This window comes from Balaenoptera borealis (assembly GCF_965194805.1).
Source record: "Balaenoptera borealis genome assembly, chromosome: 15".
Taxonomy (NCBI): domain Eukaryota; kingdom Metazoa; phylum Chordata; class Mammalia; order Artiodactyla; family Balaenopteridae; genus Balaenoptera; species Balaenoptera borealis.
In genome coordinates this window covers 26,949,721-26,967,307 of record NC_138871.1, presented here as the reverse complement: position 1 = coordinate 26,967,307, position 17,587 = coordinate 26,949,721, and the positions used below count along the sequence as shown (strand labels likewise).

General features: G+C 54.2%; 1 protein-coding gene across 14 annotated transcripts in view; it reads right to left on the bottom strand.

Annotated features, from left to right (window-relative positions):
* Window positions 1–90: 90 nt before the first annotated feature.
* The window catches only part of DCTN1 (dynactin subunit 1), a 30,194-nt gene continuing 12,697 nt past the window's right edge, over window positions 91–17,587 (bottom strand). For 2 of the 14 annotated variants that reach the window (XM_082356556.1, XM_082356544.1), the window contains exons 2-32: window positions 17,003–17,248; window positions 16,629–16,707; window positions 16,395–16,429; window positions 15,660–15,680; window positions 13,331–13,348; window positions 11,916–11,936; window positions 10,459–10,650; window positions 9,914–10,111; window positions 9,559–9,763; window positions 9,404–9,482; window positions 9,132–9,291; window positions 8,916–9,020; window positions 8,544–8,735; window positions 8,338–8,454; window positions 7,939–8,091; window positions 7,182–7,342; window positions 6,908–7,076; window positions 6,561–6,629; window positions 6,261–6,323; window positions 6,000–6,149; window positions 5,677–5,838; window positions 5,458–5,589; window positions 5,108–5,233; window positions 4,725–4,867; window positions 4,283–4,449; window positions 2,573–2,587; window positions 2,247–2,380; window positions 1,939–2,131; window positions 1,617–1,696; window positions 981–1,070; window positions 91–571 (exon numbers count right to left, since the gene is read on the bottom strand). In XM_082356556.1, the coding sequence (XP_082212682.1) occupies window positions 434–571; window positions 981–1,070; window positions 1,617–1,696; window positions 1,939–2,131; window positions 2,247–2,380; window positions 2,573–2,587; window positions 4,283–4,449; window positions 4,725–4,867; window positions 5,108–5,233; window positions 5,458–5,589; window positions 5,677–5,838; window positions 6,000–6,149; window positions 6,261–6,323; window positions 6,561–6,629; window positions 6,908–7,076; window positions 7,182–7,342; window positions 7,939–8,091; window positions 8,338–8,454; window positions 8,544–8,735; window positions 8,916–9,020; window positions 9,132–9,291; window positions 9,404–9,482; window positions 9,559–9,763; window positions 9,914–10,111; window positions 10,459–10,650; window positions 11,916–11,936; window positions 13,331–13,348; window positions 15,660–15,680; window positions 16,395–16,429; window positions 16,629–16,707; window positions 17,003–17,230 (3,795 nt within the window). In that variant the 5' untranslated portion in view covers window positions 17,231–17,248 and the 3' untranslated portion in view covers window positions 91–433. The remainder of the gene's footprint in view (window positions 572–980; window positions 1,071–1,616; window positions 1,697–1,938; window positions 2,132–2,246; window positions 2,381–2,572; window positions 2,588–4,282; window positions 4,450–4,724; window positions 4,868–5,107; window positions 5,234–5,457; window positions 5,590–5,676; window positions 5,839–5,999; window positions 6,150–6,260; window positions 6,324–6,560; window positions 6,630–6,907; window positions 7,077–7,181; window positions 7,343–7,938; window positions 8,092–8,337; window positions 8,455–8,543; window positions 8,736–8,915; window positions 9,021–9,131; window positions 9,292–9,403; window positions 9,483–9,558; window positions 9,764–9,913; window positions 10,112–10,458; window positions 10,651–11,915; window positions 11,937–13,330; window positions 13,349–15,659; window positions 15,681–16,394; window positions 16,430–16,628; window positions 16,708–17,002; window positions 17,249–17,587) is intronic. The other 12 variants (XM_082356547.1, XM_082356557.1, XM_082356548.1 and 9 more) reach the window with 10 other exon arrangements.

Here is a 17,587-nt window from a genome sequence, read left to right as displayed (position 1 = left end):
CAGCCAAAGCCTCCTCAGCATCCCTTCTCCTCCACTCCTGCTCTGAGCCAAATGGCCCAAGTCCCACTCCCAACACCACACAGAGAACACTGAAGCAGAAGTGACTTTAATCAAGGGGTGAAGTCCTCAATCTGGGAGACCTCACTTGACCTTCGGTGGTGGGATCTCAGCCTACCTACCCCCCACGGCCCCTGAGGCTCCTCAGGAAGGAGGGAGCAATTGAACAGCAAGTTCCAGCAGAGGTCAGGGAATGGAAATAGGGGAACCAGGTCAAGCGGCAGGGGCAGCGCACTGACAGGTGGGAGTGAAGCTGAAAAGGGCAGGAACAGCTTTACACAGGCGGTTCTACCTGGGGGCTACCTGGTGGCTATGCGTCAGGCAGAGCGGCACCAGGAGGGCTGAGTGTAGAAGAGGACAGCGAGGGAAGGAGCATTTAGGAGATGAGGCGACCATGAAGCTGGTGCAGCTGCTCCTGGGTGAGCACCAGCCGGTGTCGCTGTCCAAGGCCAGCAGCACACGAGAAGGTCACTTTGCCCATGTATACAGTGTCGTCCTGCTGCTCTTCCTTGGCCTGGGAGTTGGGAAGGGGAAGAGGCCTCCAGGTCAGGGACTCACTTGAGCTGTGTGCCACTGACAGTGTCCCTGAGCACTGAGACCCTGGGTGACTGAGGCTTTGAGGCTGCTAGGCTATAATGACCACATTTTCCAAATCAGAATTGAGGTGCACAGCCTGACAAGGGAGTTTTGAGCCCCTCCTGATGTCAAAAGTCATAGAAGATGTTTAACTGCTAAAATATTGGAATTTCAGGAAGCAATGCAAGCACTCTTAAGATACTTGCAAGTAAGACTTGGCCAGATTTCTCAGGATGTTCAGTTGTTGGACCTGAGACCCTAGAAGCCTCTTCGAATTCTGGAGGAGAGGGGAAGGACCCACCTGAGCCCTCCATACTGCCCATCCTCCTCCCCATGCTCCCTCTTACCCTGAGGAAGGCTGATGAAGGGAAGGTGGCAAAGTCAGTGGGGACCGTGGCTCCAGGGCGCTGAGATACAGTCTCCTTAAGGACCTCATCCTGGCAGAGGGGAAAAGGATTCACTTAGGGTACCCCCACAGGCTAGCCCAGTACCTGCCTGGTTTCACAGGAAGGAACACTAATACCAAAGAAGCAGGGATCAATCCTCTTTATCACAATACTTTTGCTCTCAACTCCAATCCCATCCCTACCCAACATCCTTACTTTAGATACTTACCCTTTTAAGGCTCAACTCAGATTCTATAGCTTCTGGGAAGCCATTTCCAACCATTCTACTCTGCAGTGATATCAGCTCTGACAGAAGTTGTGCCTGAAACCACACGCTCTAAAGATGATCCTAGCCCAACCCATTTTGTTGATAAGAATCTGTTTTCTGTTGATGAGAATCTGTTTGGGAGTGAGGGCAGGTTCCCAAGGCAGGAATCCTGCCTCCCCTTCCATCTCCTCCCCAGTGTGTCATCCAGCACAGGGCTGGGCCCCCAGGAACCCTGGGAGTCCTTGTGGAAATGAACATGCTAGGGCCTCCACCACGGAATGCTCTGAAGCGGACACTGTCGGGTGAAAAAGGGCAGGGTCTAAACTAACCTTGAGCTTCTCGATGGTGTCGCTTAGGGACTTGAGCTGAGCCACTTGCTCCAGGAGCTGGGCCGATGGGCTCTTGGCAGCTGTGGGGAGAGAAGGCTAGTGAGGCCCACCAAGGCCCAGGCAGGCAGCTGTACTGGATTAAGGGTCATTAGTGCAGATACTGGACCCGCTCATGGAGTAGACATGTAAGAGAGTAGGTGAATCAAACAAATTAAACACTTAGGCCAAAGGGCAGTGCTAGAAAGAGCCTCTCTGGCGTGGGAATTGCCTGGGGCAAGGGGAAGGGGTGTGTTTTTCATCTCAGGAGTTGGCTGGTCCATACCAGGGCTGGTGCGGGTGATGTCCACGACATGGGTGTGTGTGCTCAACTGATTCAATGTCTCCAGCAGCTGGTGAGTCTTACGATACAGCACTCCAGCAGCTAGATCACTGCCAGGGCCTTCACGGGGTAGGAGAGAGAGCTTTGCCACGTGCAGAGGGGGCAGGGCTGCTAAGGATGCCTTCATCTGGGCTCCCTGTGGGGGAAGGGGGAAGAAGGGTAGTGGTAGTAAGTGATAGAAGGCCCTGCCGTCTATCATCAATGAGGCAGTTACACTCCACCTCTACCCATCCCCCCCGTGACCTCCTCACCTTGAGGATGCTGTTCTCATGCTGGAGCTGGGAGATGTGCAGCCTCATGGCAGAGATCTGCTGAAGCAGCAGTGGTGAGTCCTTCACCAGCCCTGGGCCTGGCACAGATCCCAGAGCCTGCCCAGAGGCACCTCCTATGGGTACCATAACAAATGTCATGAGCCCCAGGTGCAGAAGGCTGAAGATGGGCTCCATCCCTAGTCATCCCCTTTCCTTATCCCCTCCTACCTCCAGTTGTGATTGCTCCCAAGGGGGCAGTCTCACCCTGCTCCCCCAGCCCCAATTCCCACCAGCCCTGTTAACTCCCCACCAGGATGGGTCTCTACCTCGCTGCTGTTCTTCTGTGCTCAGGATAGCCCATGGGGGAGCAGGAAAAGAGGAGAGAGCAATTAGATGATTTGGGAGTGAGGGGGACATACCAGAGGAATCCTGGGCATGCAGGAAGATTTTTTTCCTGATCACCTTCTCTAACAAGACCCTGCCTCTACTTTTGGGGAAAGAGCAAATATGTGTGAAAGACAGAAAAGGGGAGCCAGGCCACAGTACAGGGTGCAACACGTGAGGAAGAGTGGCAGCGGGAGTGTGCGCTGGAGGAAGCACTTGAGGCCATTCTTGCCTCCCTGCCTCAGACTCCAGCTCCCAGAAGGGCAGACGGAACACTCCTGAAACCCTGATACGTCTGCACCCTTAGTGCTCCCCAGCAGCAAAACTTAAGTTGAGGATGTAGACACATTCCCATGTTCCTCAGGTTCCCCGTGCTCTGAGACAAAAGTCACCCTCTTTTTGGTGTGAAGTTTTATAAACTAAGAACCAATATTTGTTTAAAGAGCCTATGCTAAAACAACGCAATGCGGTAATTCTGGAGACTCCCCTCCCAAGGAACATGGAGCCGTCTGCACCACAGGAGTCTAAAGTCAAGAAGACGCTTGGTCACTTTCAGGGTCAAGCAGCACCAGTGATGGCGGCTTTGATGAGGACAAGACCCTAGGTGAGGCCAGCTGACAAGGCAAGCACAGCAGGGGAGATCTAGAGATCCTGAGGGTTTAATTCCATTACAAGGAGTTTGTCTTCTGGAGGTGAGAAGAGTAAGTAAGAAACTGAAGAGAGAACAAAAACCAAACTACATGGTAGGTGAGAACTAACATGGTGGTGGCCGCCTCCTTGGTCAGGAAACTAAGGAGATTAGGCCTGGAAGCCAGAAAAACTCCAGATAAGGAGCCCTGACCACACTAAGAGACCAGGCAAAGGTCAGAACACAAGCCCCAAGTGAAACTGGGAGAATTCAGTAATGGAAGAGACAACCACTCTATAGGGTGAAGCCACGTGAACTCAGTGGGGAAGAAAAAATGCAGTGCCCAAGCAGAGGAGGAATCAAGAGCAAGCACCATCCACTGCTGCAGGCTGATGACCCTCTGGAATACAGGGCTGGGACAGAAAAGCCAGACTGCAGACCCAGAAGGGACATCTACTAGAGTCCAACTGTCACTGTAATTCTGAGCTTCACCAACAACTTGGTAAGGCCCCACTGCCCCACTGCCCCACCTTGGTCAGAACTCTGCACATATCTTCAAGGAGAAGTAAAAACTTGGTAAAAGTTGCCAGAGGGCTTCCCTGGTGGCGCAGTGGTTAAGAATCCACCTGCCAATGCAGGGGACATGGGTTTGAGCCCTGGTCCAGGAAGATCCCACATGCCATGGAACAACTAAGCCCACACGCCACAACTACTGAGCCTGTGCTCTAGAGCCCGCGAGCCACAACTACCGAAGCCCGCGCGCCTAGAGCCCATGCTCCACAAGAAAAGCCACTGCAATGAGAAGCCCGCGCGCAGCAAGGAAGACCCAATGCAGCCAAAAATAAATAAATAAATTCATTAAAAAAAAAAAAAAAAAGTTGCCACAGAGTGAAACTGGGCAAGCATGTTCCTGGTTGAATATCCAGGGGGAAAAGAGGGGGGCAGAAGTCAAACTGAAGCCAAGGGTAGGAGCGGGGCCATTCAATTTCCTCTGGGCTAGTGCTGCCTGTTCCACTGCACTCACCACCAGCAATGCCAGACACCAGGGTAGCAATACCCGAGGGAGGGGGACCCCGGAGCCCCTCGATCGTGCGCTTGGACTGGCTGTTCAATCGCTGCTTTAACTCTGCTTTCTCTGCTTCCAGCTGGTCAATGTCAGCCTGAAGTGCATCCATCGTCTCCTCAAACTCTCTGTGAAAGAGAATCTGGGCTTGGACAGTGTCCCTTCCCCACGGCCCCACCCCCCCTTCTCAGTCCTAACTGAGTCCTTGGAGTAGCCCTACTGGTGAGGAGCCAGGGGCAGAAGAGGCTCAGATTGGGATGACACGATGGAGATGTCAGTTGGGAAGGAAGATGGCATCTGTCCCCCTGGGGAGTCTCACTGCAAGAGGCCCTGGGCTAGGCGGCAGGGAGCTGCTGGCAGGAGGGAGGGGTGGAGTGAGCAGGGGCCTGGGAAGGTGCCTGACTTCTCTTTCTTCCGCAGCAGCGCCTGGGTCTCCTCCAGCCGAGTCTGGACTTTCTCGATGCGCTCATCTGCATCCTTGGCTGCACTGTCCAGCTTCTTCTCCAGGAGGCTCAGCCGCACATTGGCCTCACTGAGCTCTTCCCCCTGGACGAGGGCAGAGAGCGTCTAGTTCCCTTACACCCTCCCATGGCCCCCCAGAGACCTGGGATAGACCATGAGATAGAAAGCTTCCTGAGGGCCCACGAGAACTCCCACTGATCACAGGTGCCACTTCTCCCCACTCAACCCCCAGTCCCCCTCAGTTATGATCACCAACACTCACTGCTTCCCTGTGCCCCATGCTATTTCCTGGCCCCCCAGACCCAGAGCCTTCCCTATCATCACCTTGATCTTGAGTGACTTCTTCAACTCCTTGATAACTGTCTCTCGATCTTCAAGCTTCAAGCCCAGGCCTTCAGCATCTGTGATCTCTGCACGAAGGGCTGCAGCCCGCAGCTCAACTGGGGGAGGCTAAGGGTAGGGACAGGAGGCAGAGGGCAGGGATAGGGAGAGGAGGTCAAGGCACTCCTTTCAGAGATCCAAAGGGAAAATCTTCTCCTTGCCGTCTAAGCAGGATGGTGCTCCCCAGATTCCTTCCTGCTGCCGCCCAGCCCTCCCTCCCACAATTAGCAGCAGCTCTCCAAGTCCTGCTCCTCCAGGCCCCTGGAGCCCCTCCAAGGAGCTACCCCACTCACCTTGCTAGGGGGCCGTTCTGCATCATACTCTCCCTCCTGCATGGCTGTGGCCAACTTGTTCATGGTACTGATCAAGATGTTGCATGACTGGCGCAGACACTCATAGGGGCTGCTGGAGGGGGTCCCGTAGATCTGCAGGTGCCAAGGGCAGTAGTGAAAACCCCACACTGGCCACCTGACTCCCTCATCACCACCTTCTGCCCAGCCATCCCAGCTCACCTGCTCGCCTGCTTTGAAAGCCAGCTCCTCCAGGGCAGCCACAGGCAGGCCTTCATTCTCTGCCAGTGGGGCAATGAGCTGGGCAGCAGCAGCGGCCACCTCCTGCAGCACAGCCACCACCCACGTCAGGTGTTTCCTGCAGTCTAGGAGTGTGTCGGATACCTGTGCAACAGGCCAGAGTCAGGAGCCCACTCTGGGCCCAGCACCACAGCTCCCAGCTACCTCAAAACCATTCTTGTCCCCTGACCATATCCAGATCTTGACATGCCGGGCCCCTCCTGGTTCTACTTGGCTTCCTTCCTGTCCCCCTTCACAGCCCAAACCTGTGGTCCAAAGGCCAGTGCAGCTGGGATCCCAGGAGCATCTGTCCCTGGCATTCGCCTCCGGATCTTCTTGCAGAACTGGCGGATATCACTGCATGAAGTTTCCAGGTCCCGGAGCAGGAGGGCAATATCTGAAGCCTCCTGCCCACCCTACTCAGGGAATAGGAAACAGATGGAGAGCCAAGTCAGCATTAGGGCTGGGGCGGGGAGGTGGGGACTAAAAAGGAAGAGGAGCTCAAATAGATCTAGTTGTGCTCTCACCTGCAAGAAGGCCCGCAGCCGTCCCACCTCCACACTCATGCAGTCCAGGGCACTCTGGGTGAACTGTGAGGACAGAAGCAGGTCATTGTCAGCCCCCAACAGGAGTCCTTCTGCCCCATCACCATCTCTAAGAAGTCTCCGCCCTCAGCTGGCCCCCATCCATAAGTGGGTCCTCTGGCTTCCCTGATCTGGCCTTAGTGACCCTGTTCCAGTCTTATGTGACACCCCTTGAGGGTGTGATCTGATGTCTTCCATTTCTGATCTCTATAAGGGGCTCAACCACTGGCCCAGACACCTCACCTTAATGTGGTCAGCCAGCTGTATGGTACTGTCCTCCGGTTGTTCAGAGAGGTGGATGCTGTACAGATGCTGAGGAGGGATGGCAAAGAAACAGACAGTCTTTAGGCCTTGGAATAATGGAGAATTCTTCCCAAACTGCAATTTGACCCTGTCATCACGGGGCTCCAGAGATATGAGAGCATCCAAAACCCTCAAGGAGCTGCATCTTAAGGTGAGTCCATCTACAAGCCTCAAGCCATCAGCCTGGGACATACAACCTTGGCTACAACCTTGGCTACACTGCAACAGCCTCCAGCAGAAGAAACCCTCCCTCCCTCCTGTGCCAAGGCTGAATTCTCGCCCCAGACCTGGTAGTACTTGATGGCTTTGGTGAGAGGCTCTACGTTGACAGTCTCGTCCAGCTGATCCTTGTGCAGCAGCTCAATGAGAAAATCCAAGGAGCGTTCGTGGGCACTCATCTCAGGGTAGAGGCTGCCCACTTTCTTATACACGTCCACACTGCACTGAGAGAGGGCACTAGAGACCAGAGAAGGGCCCTGTGAGGCCAGGGTCTACCAGGCAATCTCAGTTCCAGCCAATCTCGGACCCGGGGCCCTGGAGTAGAGGTCAGGGGTTACTTACTGCTCATAACGGTGGAGTGTGGCCTGCAGCAAACTCAGCGAATACACCAGCCCAGCAGCAAAGCTGAGCTGCTCCCCCACAGCTCCTCGAAGTCCTGGCCGCTCTGAACAGTTCTCACTTAGTTCAAACTTCTCCTGGGCCTGCTTCCGGATTAGCTCTGCCTGTGGGAAGAAGCACCAGAGACCTGGGGCTCAGAGCAGAGGATGGAGAACACAGACTCAGGAATATAGAGAGCTGAGCAACTATGTAGGGGGCATGGATACATGGGGGAGAAAGCAGAAACAGCTCTTAGATGGGCAGGGACTATCACATGGGGAAAGGGTAATGATGTGATTACTGGTGGTTATGAAGATTTGGGATGTGGGGATGAAAGGGTGGCAGGACCAGTGGGACCAAGCTCTTTCCCACCTTAAAGCTGCTGCTCCTGCTACCTTTCTACCTAGAATGCTATCCTGACAATTACCTCCCCACTAACTCCTAGTCATCTTCTAAGTCTCGCCTCAAATGTCATGCCTTCAGTGACATCCCTCTATCTAAATCAGCTCTCCGACCGTGCTCTCTCAAAAACGCTACCTCCCCTTCACAACATGCCGTCTGTAATATACACCCATCTGTGACTTTGTTGACTGTGTTCCTCCACTACGTCATAAACTCTGTGAGCAGGGACAATGACTGTTACCTTCACGTGGCATCCTCAATGCCTGGTTCACAGCAAGTTCAACAGATTCCTGCTGGGCACGTGACTGATAGACCATACCTTGCAAATGAGACGAGGCATGAGCAGCAGCACCAGGACGCAGTCGTGGTCCCCACCTGGCCGAAGGAAGCTGTCAGGCATGAAGGCTGTCAGCAGGGACATGTGCCGGTTGGCCTGTGCCACCTCCATCTGCCTCAATTCCATCTCAATTGCCTGTGAGGTAGACAGGGAGGTGGGCTCTCAGCCAGGCTGCAGAGAGTCTCATGACCACCATGCCGTGCTCCACCACGTCCCCCGCTTCTAGGACAGGCCCAGGCCAGGAGTCTTCCAAACCACCACACAAAGCACCCCCCCATCCAGGAAGGTGAAGCCCAGAACCCCGCACCAGATCAGCCCACCGCCACACCCAGGCTGGGGTACCCAACACTCAGTCCTCTGCGACCCACCCACTTTCCTGACCTTGGCATGGGCCTTAGTCTCAGCAAACTTGATTTTGAAGTCAAAAGTCTCTGGTGGTGGCTGCTGCTGCCTCTCCACAGATGCTTCCTGCTGGTTTGTCAGTTCCCGGTTCACATCCTGGGAACAGGGACGGACAATGAGGCACAGCTGGGTCCTCAGGGAGCCCTGGGGAGATGGTGGGCAGAGAGTAGCGGGTATGCAGGCACCTGCAGGTGGGCGGTCAGCTGGCGATACTTCTTGATGGTCTGCTGATAGTCTGCAACTGTCTCCTGGGCCGCCTCCACACGCTTCTGGGCCTCTCGCACCCGTGTACCCGCCATATCCAGCTGCTCCCGCAGCTCCAGTTCTGTCTCACGTGCATTCTCCTGCAGCTCATCGTTCATTTCATTCATTGCTTCCTGGGAGGCCACAGGGGAGTTGAGGCAAAGGAAAGTCAGAGTCAGGGTAGCAGGCCAGGGTGGGTTCACTCACCACGCCTCCTACTCAAAGGTCAGGGATCACATGTCAGCCCTTCTCTCAGCAAGTCACTTCCAAAACCCTCCATCAGGGTCATAAGTCAGAGTCTGCTCTTCTCTTACCAAGTCCCCCACGGTTTCTCTCAATTCCCGCACTTTCTCTTCCAGATTCAGGTTCCGGTCTGTCAGCATCTCCACCATCTCCTCAGCACCCAGAGCAGCGTCCACCTGTGTTACAGAGAGGGAACAAGGAGAAGGGCTGCAAGGTGCCTAGAAACAGAAGGCACCAAAAAGCGAGTCAGTGGAGGTGCTCTGGGCAAGGCGCTGGGCTCCCCAGACCTGCTCCTTGAGCTCATCAATGGTGCTCTCTGCCTGGCTCAGCTCCTCCTGCAGACGCTCCCGCTGTTGCCTCACAACTTCCAGCTCTTGGTTCTTCTTTTCCATGAGCTTCTGGAGTTTCACGTGCTCCTGCTTCTCGGAGGAAGAAAGATCCCGCATTCTGTGGGAAAATGGGGAGAGAGAAGAGAGCGCGTGTGTCAGAGTCACCGGGTGGTGGGCGCTCTAACACATTTGGAGGCAGGAGAGTGAGCCGCGCAGCGAGAGGACCCTACCTCACTAGGGCATCCTTTAGGCGGGCGTTCTGCTCCTCAAGCTGCTTGAGCTGGTAACTGGACGCAGCGCCATCTGAGCCTGGGGAAAACCATTAATACTTTCAGACCAAGTTCCAACCCCACCATTTGGCCTCCAGCAGCTCCTGGTCCCTTACCCTTCTCTTCAATCTCAGCCTTGAGGATCTCCAAGTCAGTGGTGAGCTCGTCCACACGCTCCTTCAGCGCCTCCACCTCTTGCTGTAGGGACTCAGCCCGCTCTTCAGCCATCTCCTTATCCAGAGTGGCCATCTCGATGGCATCAGCAGTGTCAGCCATCTCCTCCATGTAGCGTTCCTTTGCCTCTAGTGCCTCCTTGGCTTCCTGAAGAGGAGTGGAGGTTGGTTGGGGTACAAGCACAGAGCTGCCTCATGCACCCTTTCTCACAGGACATTCCAGGCTCCAGTTTCAGCTTCCAGTACACTTCCTTGGGCCCCATGCCTCCCCAGACACCCTCTTCATCCCAAGTCCCACCTTCCGAGCCTCTTTGAGGCGCCGCTGCAGGTCTGCCTGCTGCTCCTGCATTTTGCTTTTCCATTCCTGCACCTGCTCCAGCTGAATCTTGTGTTTCTCCAGCTCTTTTAGCTTTGCCTTGTCTTCTGCACGTTTCAGTCGCAGGGTCTCCAGTTTCTCCTCCAGGTCCCGCACTTGGGCCCTCAGCCCCTCCTCCTCCTGCAAAGGAGAGACCCTTCAGTCTATGCACAGCCTCCCCCGTTTTCCCCATCAAGACTGAGCTGGAGTGGAAAGGACAGGAATGTGTGCAGACATCATTCCAGGCCCAGGGCCAAAGCAAGTGGCATACAAACATCTGAGAAGAGCCTGATACATAAGGGGAAAGTGTGGAAGGGCGGAGAGTATAAGGTAGCTTAGTCAGTGATGGGATACCTATATGCTGTGTCCCCCACTCTTCTAATCCAAGTTCTGGGTCTCCCCCAACCCTGGGAAACTTCGAAGACCCTGCCAGGGGTCATAGGCCCCTTCGTGTCTTGGTTCTTCTTCACTCCAACCCCAGACCTTACCTTAGACGGGGAAGGAAGCGGTGGGGCTGCTCCAGGAGAGGTGAGGGCTGGCGTGGGGATGATGGGTGCCGCCAGCGGAGTCTGAGCTGGGGTGCTGGGCTCACTGCTGCTCAGCTCACCTGCTGATGCTGAGCCAGAGGGGCCCAGGGAACTACTGGCCCCAGCTACCCCAGTGCTGGCTGGGCGGGTGGGCTATTCAGACAGGGTAGGGGCAGACCAGAAAAAGTGTAGGGGACAGGGAGGGGTGGTGAAAGAGAGTAAGACAGAATATGAGAATATGGTGAGGGAAGTGACAGAAAAGGAAAAAGGCAGAGAGTATCAAAGCACAATGAGAACAGAGAAACAGTGATGGGCAGAACGAAAATGACACAGTCAGAGATAGTGACAAAGGACCGGGGCAGGGTGGGGGTGAGAGGATGGCAGGAGAGGAAGGGATGGAAAAAGACATAAGATTACAATGCTCCTCCCTTGGCACTGACCCCACATTCCTCCAAGCTCTGGCACTAACCCCTTAGAGCAGAATCCCTTACTCCCCAGACCATTCCTTTTGTGACCCACTTGTGATCATTCTAGCAATTTCTTAATACTCCCAATCCCATTGTTGCTCTGGGCCTGTGCCCTCCTCCCCCAGAGGGAAAAAGTGCCTCAGTGTCATTCCCAGAGAAAAAGAACAGATTGATCTCTAACTTTCATGTTCCCAGAGAAGGCTGGGCTAAAAGTGGGGGTACTAGGCCCCCCAGCTCTTTAAATGAAGCTGATTCTCCTTCCCTTGATCTACTTCAGGGTACCCTGCAGGTAAAAGAGCCAGGGTGAAAGTTGTAATCCTTGGTTCCCCTCTGAAACAAGGTCAGTACAGCCAACCCATCTGTCACCTCCCTCCCTCCAAGACAGAGGGGCTCTCATCAGATGACACTACCCAGGCCCCTGTGGAGCTGAGGCCCTGGAGCAGACAGGCCTGCCCAGTGCTCCTCCCTGCAGTGCTGAGCCCTGAAGCTCTCCCGATGGGCGGACACTCAGAGACCACATGCCCAAAGCCTTTCACAGATACACCCACCTCCGTAACTCCTGACATTTACACTGCCAAGTTCTTTTTCACCTTTCTTCCAATCCCCGCCCCTCCCCCCCAACACACACACACACACACACACACACACACACACACCCAAAAGCTGGTCTAAATGCCCTTCTTCAAGAAAGCCTACCTTGATTAACCACAACCACTCTTGTTTCTCTTCTGCACTCAAGCTACTGGCTCAGACACCCTCCTAAGAGCCGGAAGTCACTTTCCCCGGAGGGGCCTGTCATTACCCTCAGTCCCCTCACTCCCCTTAAGAGAACTCAGGATACACTGTGACCAACTTATACTTGCTCATACACATGCCCACATACATGCACATGCCTAAAATGAGTGTGTGTACACTCAGCAGTAGCTTGTACAGAGGCCTGTTTTTCCTCACCTTGGGCCGCCGAGTTGTAGTCTGGACAGGCAACAGGAGCCAGAGGAGAGGTAGTCAGGAAAGGAAGGATAATGGCAGAAAGACAGCAAAAGGGACAGCAATGAGAGCAGAAGCAACAGAAATGAGGCTACGGTTAGCAGTCCCACCACTCCTCCCCCATCCCCATCCCATCCCCTTCATCCAGTGAATCACCTCGTTCCTACTCCAGGAACTCAGAACTCCTATTTCCCGTTAGTTCCTTCTCCCACTTTTGTCCTACCCTTGCAGACCTCACCCCTTCAGACACCCTGGAAATCCTGGAAGTCCCTGTCTCCTAGGCGGAACCACAGGAGACCAAACACAGCAGCTGGTAGAGAAGACCAGTCCTTCTGCAACAACCTCTCCCACTCTAGCCCAGAGCCCCGCCCACCCACCACTCCCAAGGACTTTCCCAGGTCAGCCCCTTCCTTCAAGTGCTAGACTCCACAGAGGACTCCCTAGAAACACCATGTGACAAGAATGATGATATGAGCCCGAAGTGAGCGATATGAACCCAGCAGAGGGAGATCAGGCCCCCAAGGCAGAACAGCGCTACTGTATACCCCACCCCCACCCCCTTCCCCAGGACCAGTTCCGGTAGCAATTCCCTTCCCCAGGGCAGAGGGCTCAGGTGTCAGGACCATGAATACTGCATGAGCCAGAAGCCCAGAGCTCAGCAAAGTAACCCCACCCAGCTGCAAGAAAAGAGGGGGAGGGTGGGCAGCAGCACTGGGAAACTACTGCCCTAAACCAAATCCAGAAACCCCTGAGGTTACTGCAAAGTGATACAGATGATTAACTCCAACTCCCAAATAATGTTCCTGATACCCAGTGTCTCATAGTTCTGGCAAAGGCAAGATTTGGCCTGGGCCCTGCTTCTAGGTCTCCCAAGGAGACCAACGCCCACCTCTACTACCCTGGGCTAAGCCTCCATAGCTATGTATCAAAAACTATTCTAGGGAAAGACCCCTGACACAAACCCCAGTGGGGCAGGGATGCTGGTATTACAACCAAGAGTCATTCTAGCAAAGGCTGGGTGAGGTAGGCCTGCTAGAGGCACAAAGACATCTGGACCTGCTTCCCAAGATTCTCTCATAGGAAATGCATCCAGAGCCAGTTTGCAGCAAAAGCTGCCTGAAGCCCAAGCCTGTGAGGCCACTGGGTACAAGGCCCAGAACACAGATTCAAAGCCAAAAGCAGGCAGTCCAGGGAGCAAATGCCCAGGGTGTGGGGCATGGCAGTGACACACACCTCTCCCTGCCCCCCACTTTCATCACCATCCTCTTCCCCCAACCAGGTAGACAGAGGAAGTCAATCAGCCCCCACCCCCACCCCAGCAGCCTGCCGCCACCATCACGCTGGCAACCCAGCAGCAGGACCAGAGCAAGCAAGAGTACCTTTCGGGCTGTCGGTGCCTGTCTCATCATTGCAGAAAACCAAAGAAAGCCAGGAGAGGAGAAAAGGAAGGACAGAGGAAGATGGACAAACACAGAGGAAGGACAGATGGAGGGAGGGAGGGTGGGGGGAAAGAGACCGAACAGAGGGAAAGGCGGCGGAGACAGGAGATTAGTGCATCAAATCCCAACAATGCAGCCTCAGCTTCCCAGACCGGCAGCTTCCCAGCTGGCAAATGGCTGCAGCTCAGATGCAGAAGCCCCCACAGGTGCGCAGTGGGGACAGCCAGGCTCCGGCAGGCACCGGAGAGGTACCCGGCCTAGTTCGCCAGCTTAGGCTGATGGCAGCCTCAGTGGCCGCAGCAGCAGCTCCACCTGACGTCATGCACCCACCCTCCTCTGCTCCACTAGGGGTGGAGACACTGCTCCTCAGTCACCTAGCAACCACCAGGCTCTGATGGCTCCTCCTCCTCCTCATGATTGGACAAAGTCCTCTGCTGAACCCGCCCTACTTCCTCCTCCAAAGAACAGGTTCTGGCTCCTCCCTCTCCTTCCCTCTCCCCCAGCCCCAAGAATTTGCTCCAAGAAATTGGGCTAGGGGCCATCCCATTTCTGGGATGACCTCTCTGGGACCAGGGTATCACTGCACAGAGACACAGGGCCTCACTGCTTCATCAGGCCTCTCTCATACTCATACTCCCCTCTGTCCACAACCCCATCAGCTCTACTTCTGTCTCATACACACGGACAATACCCTTATGGTGGCTCATCAGGCACATGTACCCACAGCACTCCTGCTGCATCAGCTCTGCAGGGCACACTAAGAAACCTGGGGAACATTCCATCTGGGCTGCAGCAGCTCTAATGACAGCGCTTGGCTCCTCTCCCAACTCTACCCTTGTTGTAGTCAGGTTAAAACCTGTCTCTAAAGGGCTTCCAGAAAGGACTGGGCACCTGGCAGAGACATCTGGGTTCTCTCTTCCACCCTCCTCTTCAAAGTTCCTTCTTTTGTTCTGGTGCTAGCTCCCTGTTCCCTGGGCTAAGTGATGTGCTGTGAGAGAAGCACTGGAGAGGAAGACCTAGGGGAGGACTTGACTACTTGACTGACACTCTGCATCATGAGCCAAGAAGGTGCTATATCCCAGCACAGGCAGCCTAGGCTAGGCTTTGCCACATTTCCCTAGGCAACCACCAAAACCCCAAGATTTGGGCACGGGTCAGGTCCCTCTCAGGGTCAAGTCAGACTGCGGCCAGAACTCCTCCATAGATATCAGACTGCAGGTCCATCCTCTTCTCTATTCAGGGGTCTGATGTGAGATGGGAACCCCAACCCGGAGCCAATAATCAAGGGAAGAAGCCAAGTGTCTGGAATGGGTCCAGCATCCTTCTGAGAATTATTTTCCTTTTTATATCCCCATTCCCTCCCAAGCCAGGACCCCAAAGCAAGTACCATCATGTTGTCTCTTCCAAGGCAAAACTCCAAAGTGAGGACCCACCACCAACCAGAAGTCAAAAAAAAGATGTTTTACTCTTCCCCTCCACTGCCCCAATCTAGTAGCTCTCCATGCAAGGCCAGAAGGGCCTGAAACAGGCTGGTGACAAGGAAATCACAGAATAATACATACAGCACAGCACATACAGGTCTGACAGGCACATGCAGGTCGGAGACAGCTTGGGCATAGCCCCAAGGCATGGGCTGGTGTGAGGAAGTGGTCATGGCAGCAATTTAAGACTAAAAGAGTTTCAGGGGTGTGGGAGGTGTGGGAGGTGGGCCTCAGGCACACCTCCAGAGGAAGGAAGAGGCAGTGAAAGACTGACAGAGCACAGTGAGGGTGGGCATTCATGGCAGCACCCACCCAGAGCCAGGAACAACACAGGCTTTTCAACTCAGGACTGTTCTTCCTGTGCTCTGTTCCCTGACCTCCCACCTCCTTACCTAACCACCTCACTTGGTACTTTCCTCACCTCCAGACCCCCAGTCTCTCCTCCCACTGCCCCCAAGATGAGGCTAAGTGAGAATCCACTGTAACCCAGTAAATGCTCTATTCCATGCTGCTACTGTTTACAGTCAAATGCTTGGAGTCTCTGACTAGATGTCCTGAGGCGATGGGCAGGGGTGTGGGAAGGGGTGAGGATCATCCCTAATGAGTACTACCTGAGCCTGATGTCATTGCACCCCTCAAAGGAACTCTGAAAGCCAAGGCTGCCATTTCCTCTGGCCATCCCAGCCCCAAGGTCACACACACATGCATGCAGCCCAAGGACATGCAGGACAGCTGGGGAGGGGGCTCATGGCCCTCACCCACCCAGGCACAAATAGTAAACACACCACCTTCTTAGGCTTCAGGCCCCGCTGCATGAGGAGTAGGAAAGGGCAGAGTTAGAGAACAGAGTTAAACATCACACTGTGCTAGCTGGCCAGATATCTTGGGTGTAGGTATTAAGACCAACTCAGGCATACCCAGGTATGGGGGGAGCCAGGTCACTGTCAAATCCAGGGTAAGTGAGATGAGGGCTCCCTTAAGGATCAGCTTCCAGGAGGTCCACACCCTGACCCAGAGGAGCTGGAGAGTCTGGAACCCCACCTCACACACCCTGCGCAGAGCAGCGGAGGGAGGCTCCAGCAGGCCCTCTGCATACAGCCTAAAACAAGTGGCAGAGGGTCCAGCTCCTCTCCATTCACTTGTGAAAAAGAAAGCACCTTCTTTCTCCAGTTCTTACCTTACCCCTACCCTACACCCATCAGATGTTGGCAGCCTTGGATACCAACAGGTAGGAAGTTGGCAACAACACTACTGGGGTCAGACCTGTCCTCCCTTTCACCCCCAGCCTCTGTTCCAATTGATCCAGAACTTCTGGGCCTTAATAGCTTTTTCCCTGCTACCACCCTTACACCTAAAGCAGCAACTCATACCCAGAAAGCTTCCTTCTCAGGGAGGATGGAGACTGGAAGGCTAACTCAGTTTACTCATCTATTGCTTCTACCTGCCTGGTATTGAGTCTCCCTCCTCTCTTTCTCCTTTCCCTCTTCCCTCTACTACTCCCACCCCCACCCGTAACCACTTACCAGTTTGCTGGTCTTTGCATTTGAGTCAGTTCCCTCTGTAGAATGCAAACAGAAACAAAGCGTGTGTTTGTGTAGAGGGGTAGAGGCAGAGAACATCATGGCAGGTTAGGCAAGATATAACAAGGGAATATGGTGGTGATGGAAACTCTCAGGATCCACTGTGGCCCCTTGTTCTGGGGAGAAGCCCTGGGGACTCCTGGATGTGAGGAGGCAACTTAAGTGGGTGGTTGTTACCTCTTCTGAGGACCTTTGAGGCAGAAGAATCAGGTGTCTCTGGGGAAGTAGTATCTGCTCCATCTTCAAATACCTGGATCTGAGGCCACAGAATAGACTCAATATAGCTAGATCAAGGCTGGATGTAATATGGGCCCTTCCCCAGGCCTTAAGCAAGCCTGGGGAACAGGGCAGCTTCCTTAAGGATAGCTCTTAATCTTCCCTCCCCCATTACCTCCCACTCTACCAACCAGAGACTTATGCTCATGCCCAGGAAAAGGGAGCACCAACACACCAGCCGCACATGCAACAGAGCATGTATACACACACACACACACACACACACACGCACACGCACGCACACACACACAGAAGCAGGAGCAGGAGGTGAGTACCTGGGATTGGCGCACAAAGATGCCATGCCCTTCGTCACAAGTGAAGTACTTCCTGCCTTGGACGGTTCCATCATTCTTGCCTTTTGCTTCATCCAGGATCACACCTACCCATTTGCCAGTGGCAAATAACGTGGCTCCAACATAGGCCACAGTGCCACGGTAGCCTTTTCCAATCACCTCCACGCGGGAGCCCACTCGCAGAGGCCGGGCACTTGCCTCCGCACTCATTCTGTTGCCGCTGGGAGTCTGAAAGACACATGCAGACATAGTTAAAAGCCTCAGGTCAACGGTGTCATCTTAATATATAAGAAAGGCCCAAATCAGGATCCCGGCCTGAAAAAGGATCAAAAGTCACTTCCCTGAACCCCATTCTCAAGGTAAAGTGTCCCCCCCACCACCAAATTCCCTTTTGAAAAATGTCAGTGCTGTGTTCTAAAACTTCTCCAAACGCCTCTGGAATCTGCCATAATTTTTAAGAGATTATATTTAAATTTAATAAATCAGAATTCATTGCTAGATCTGTGAATGTCACCCCACACGGCTGCTTTCTCAAGGAGCACTGCCCCCTAGGAGGGGAATGAAGCT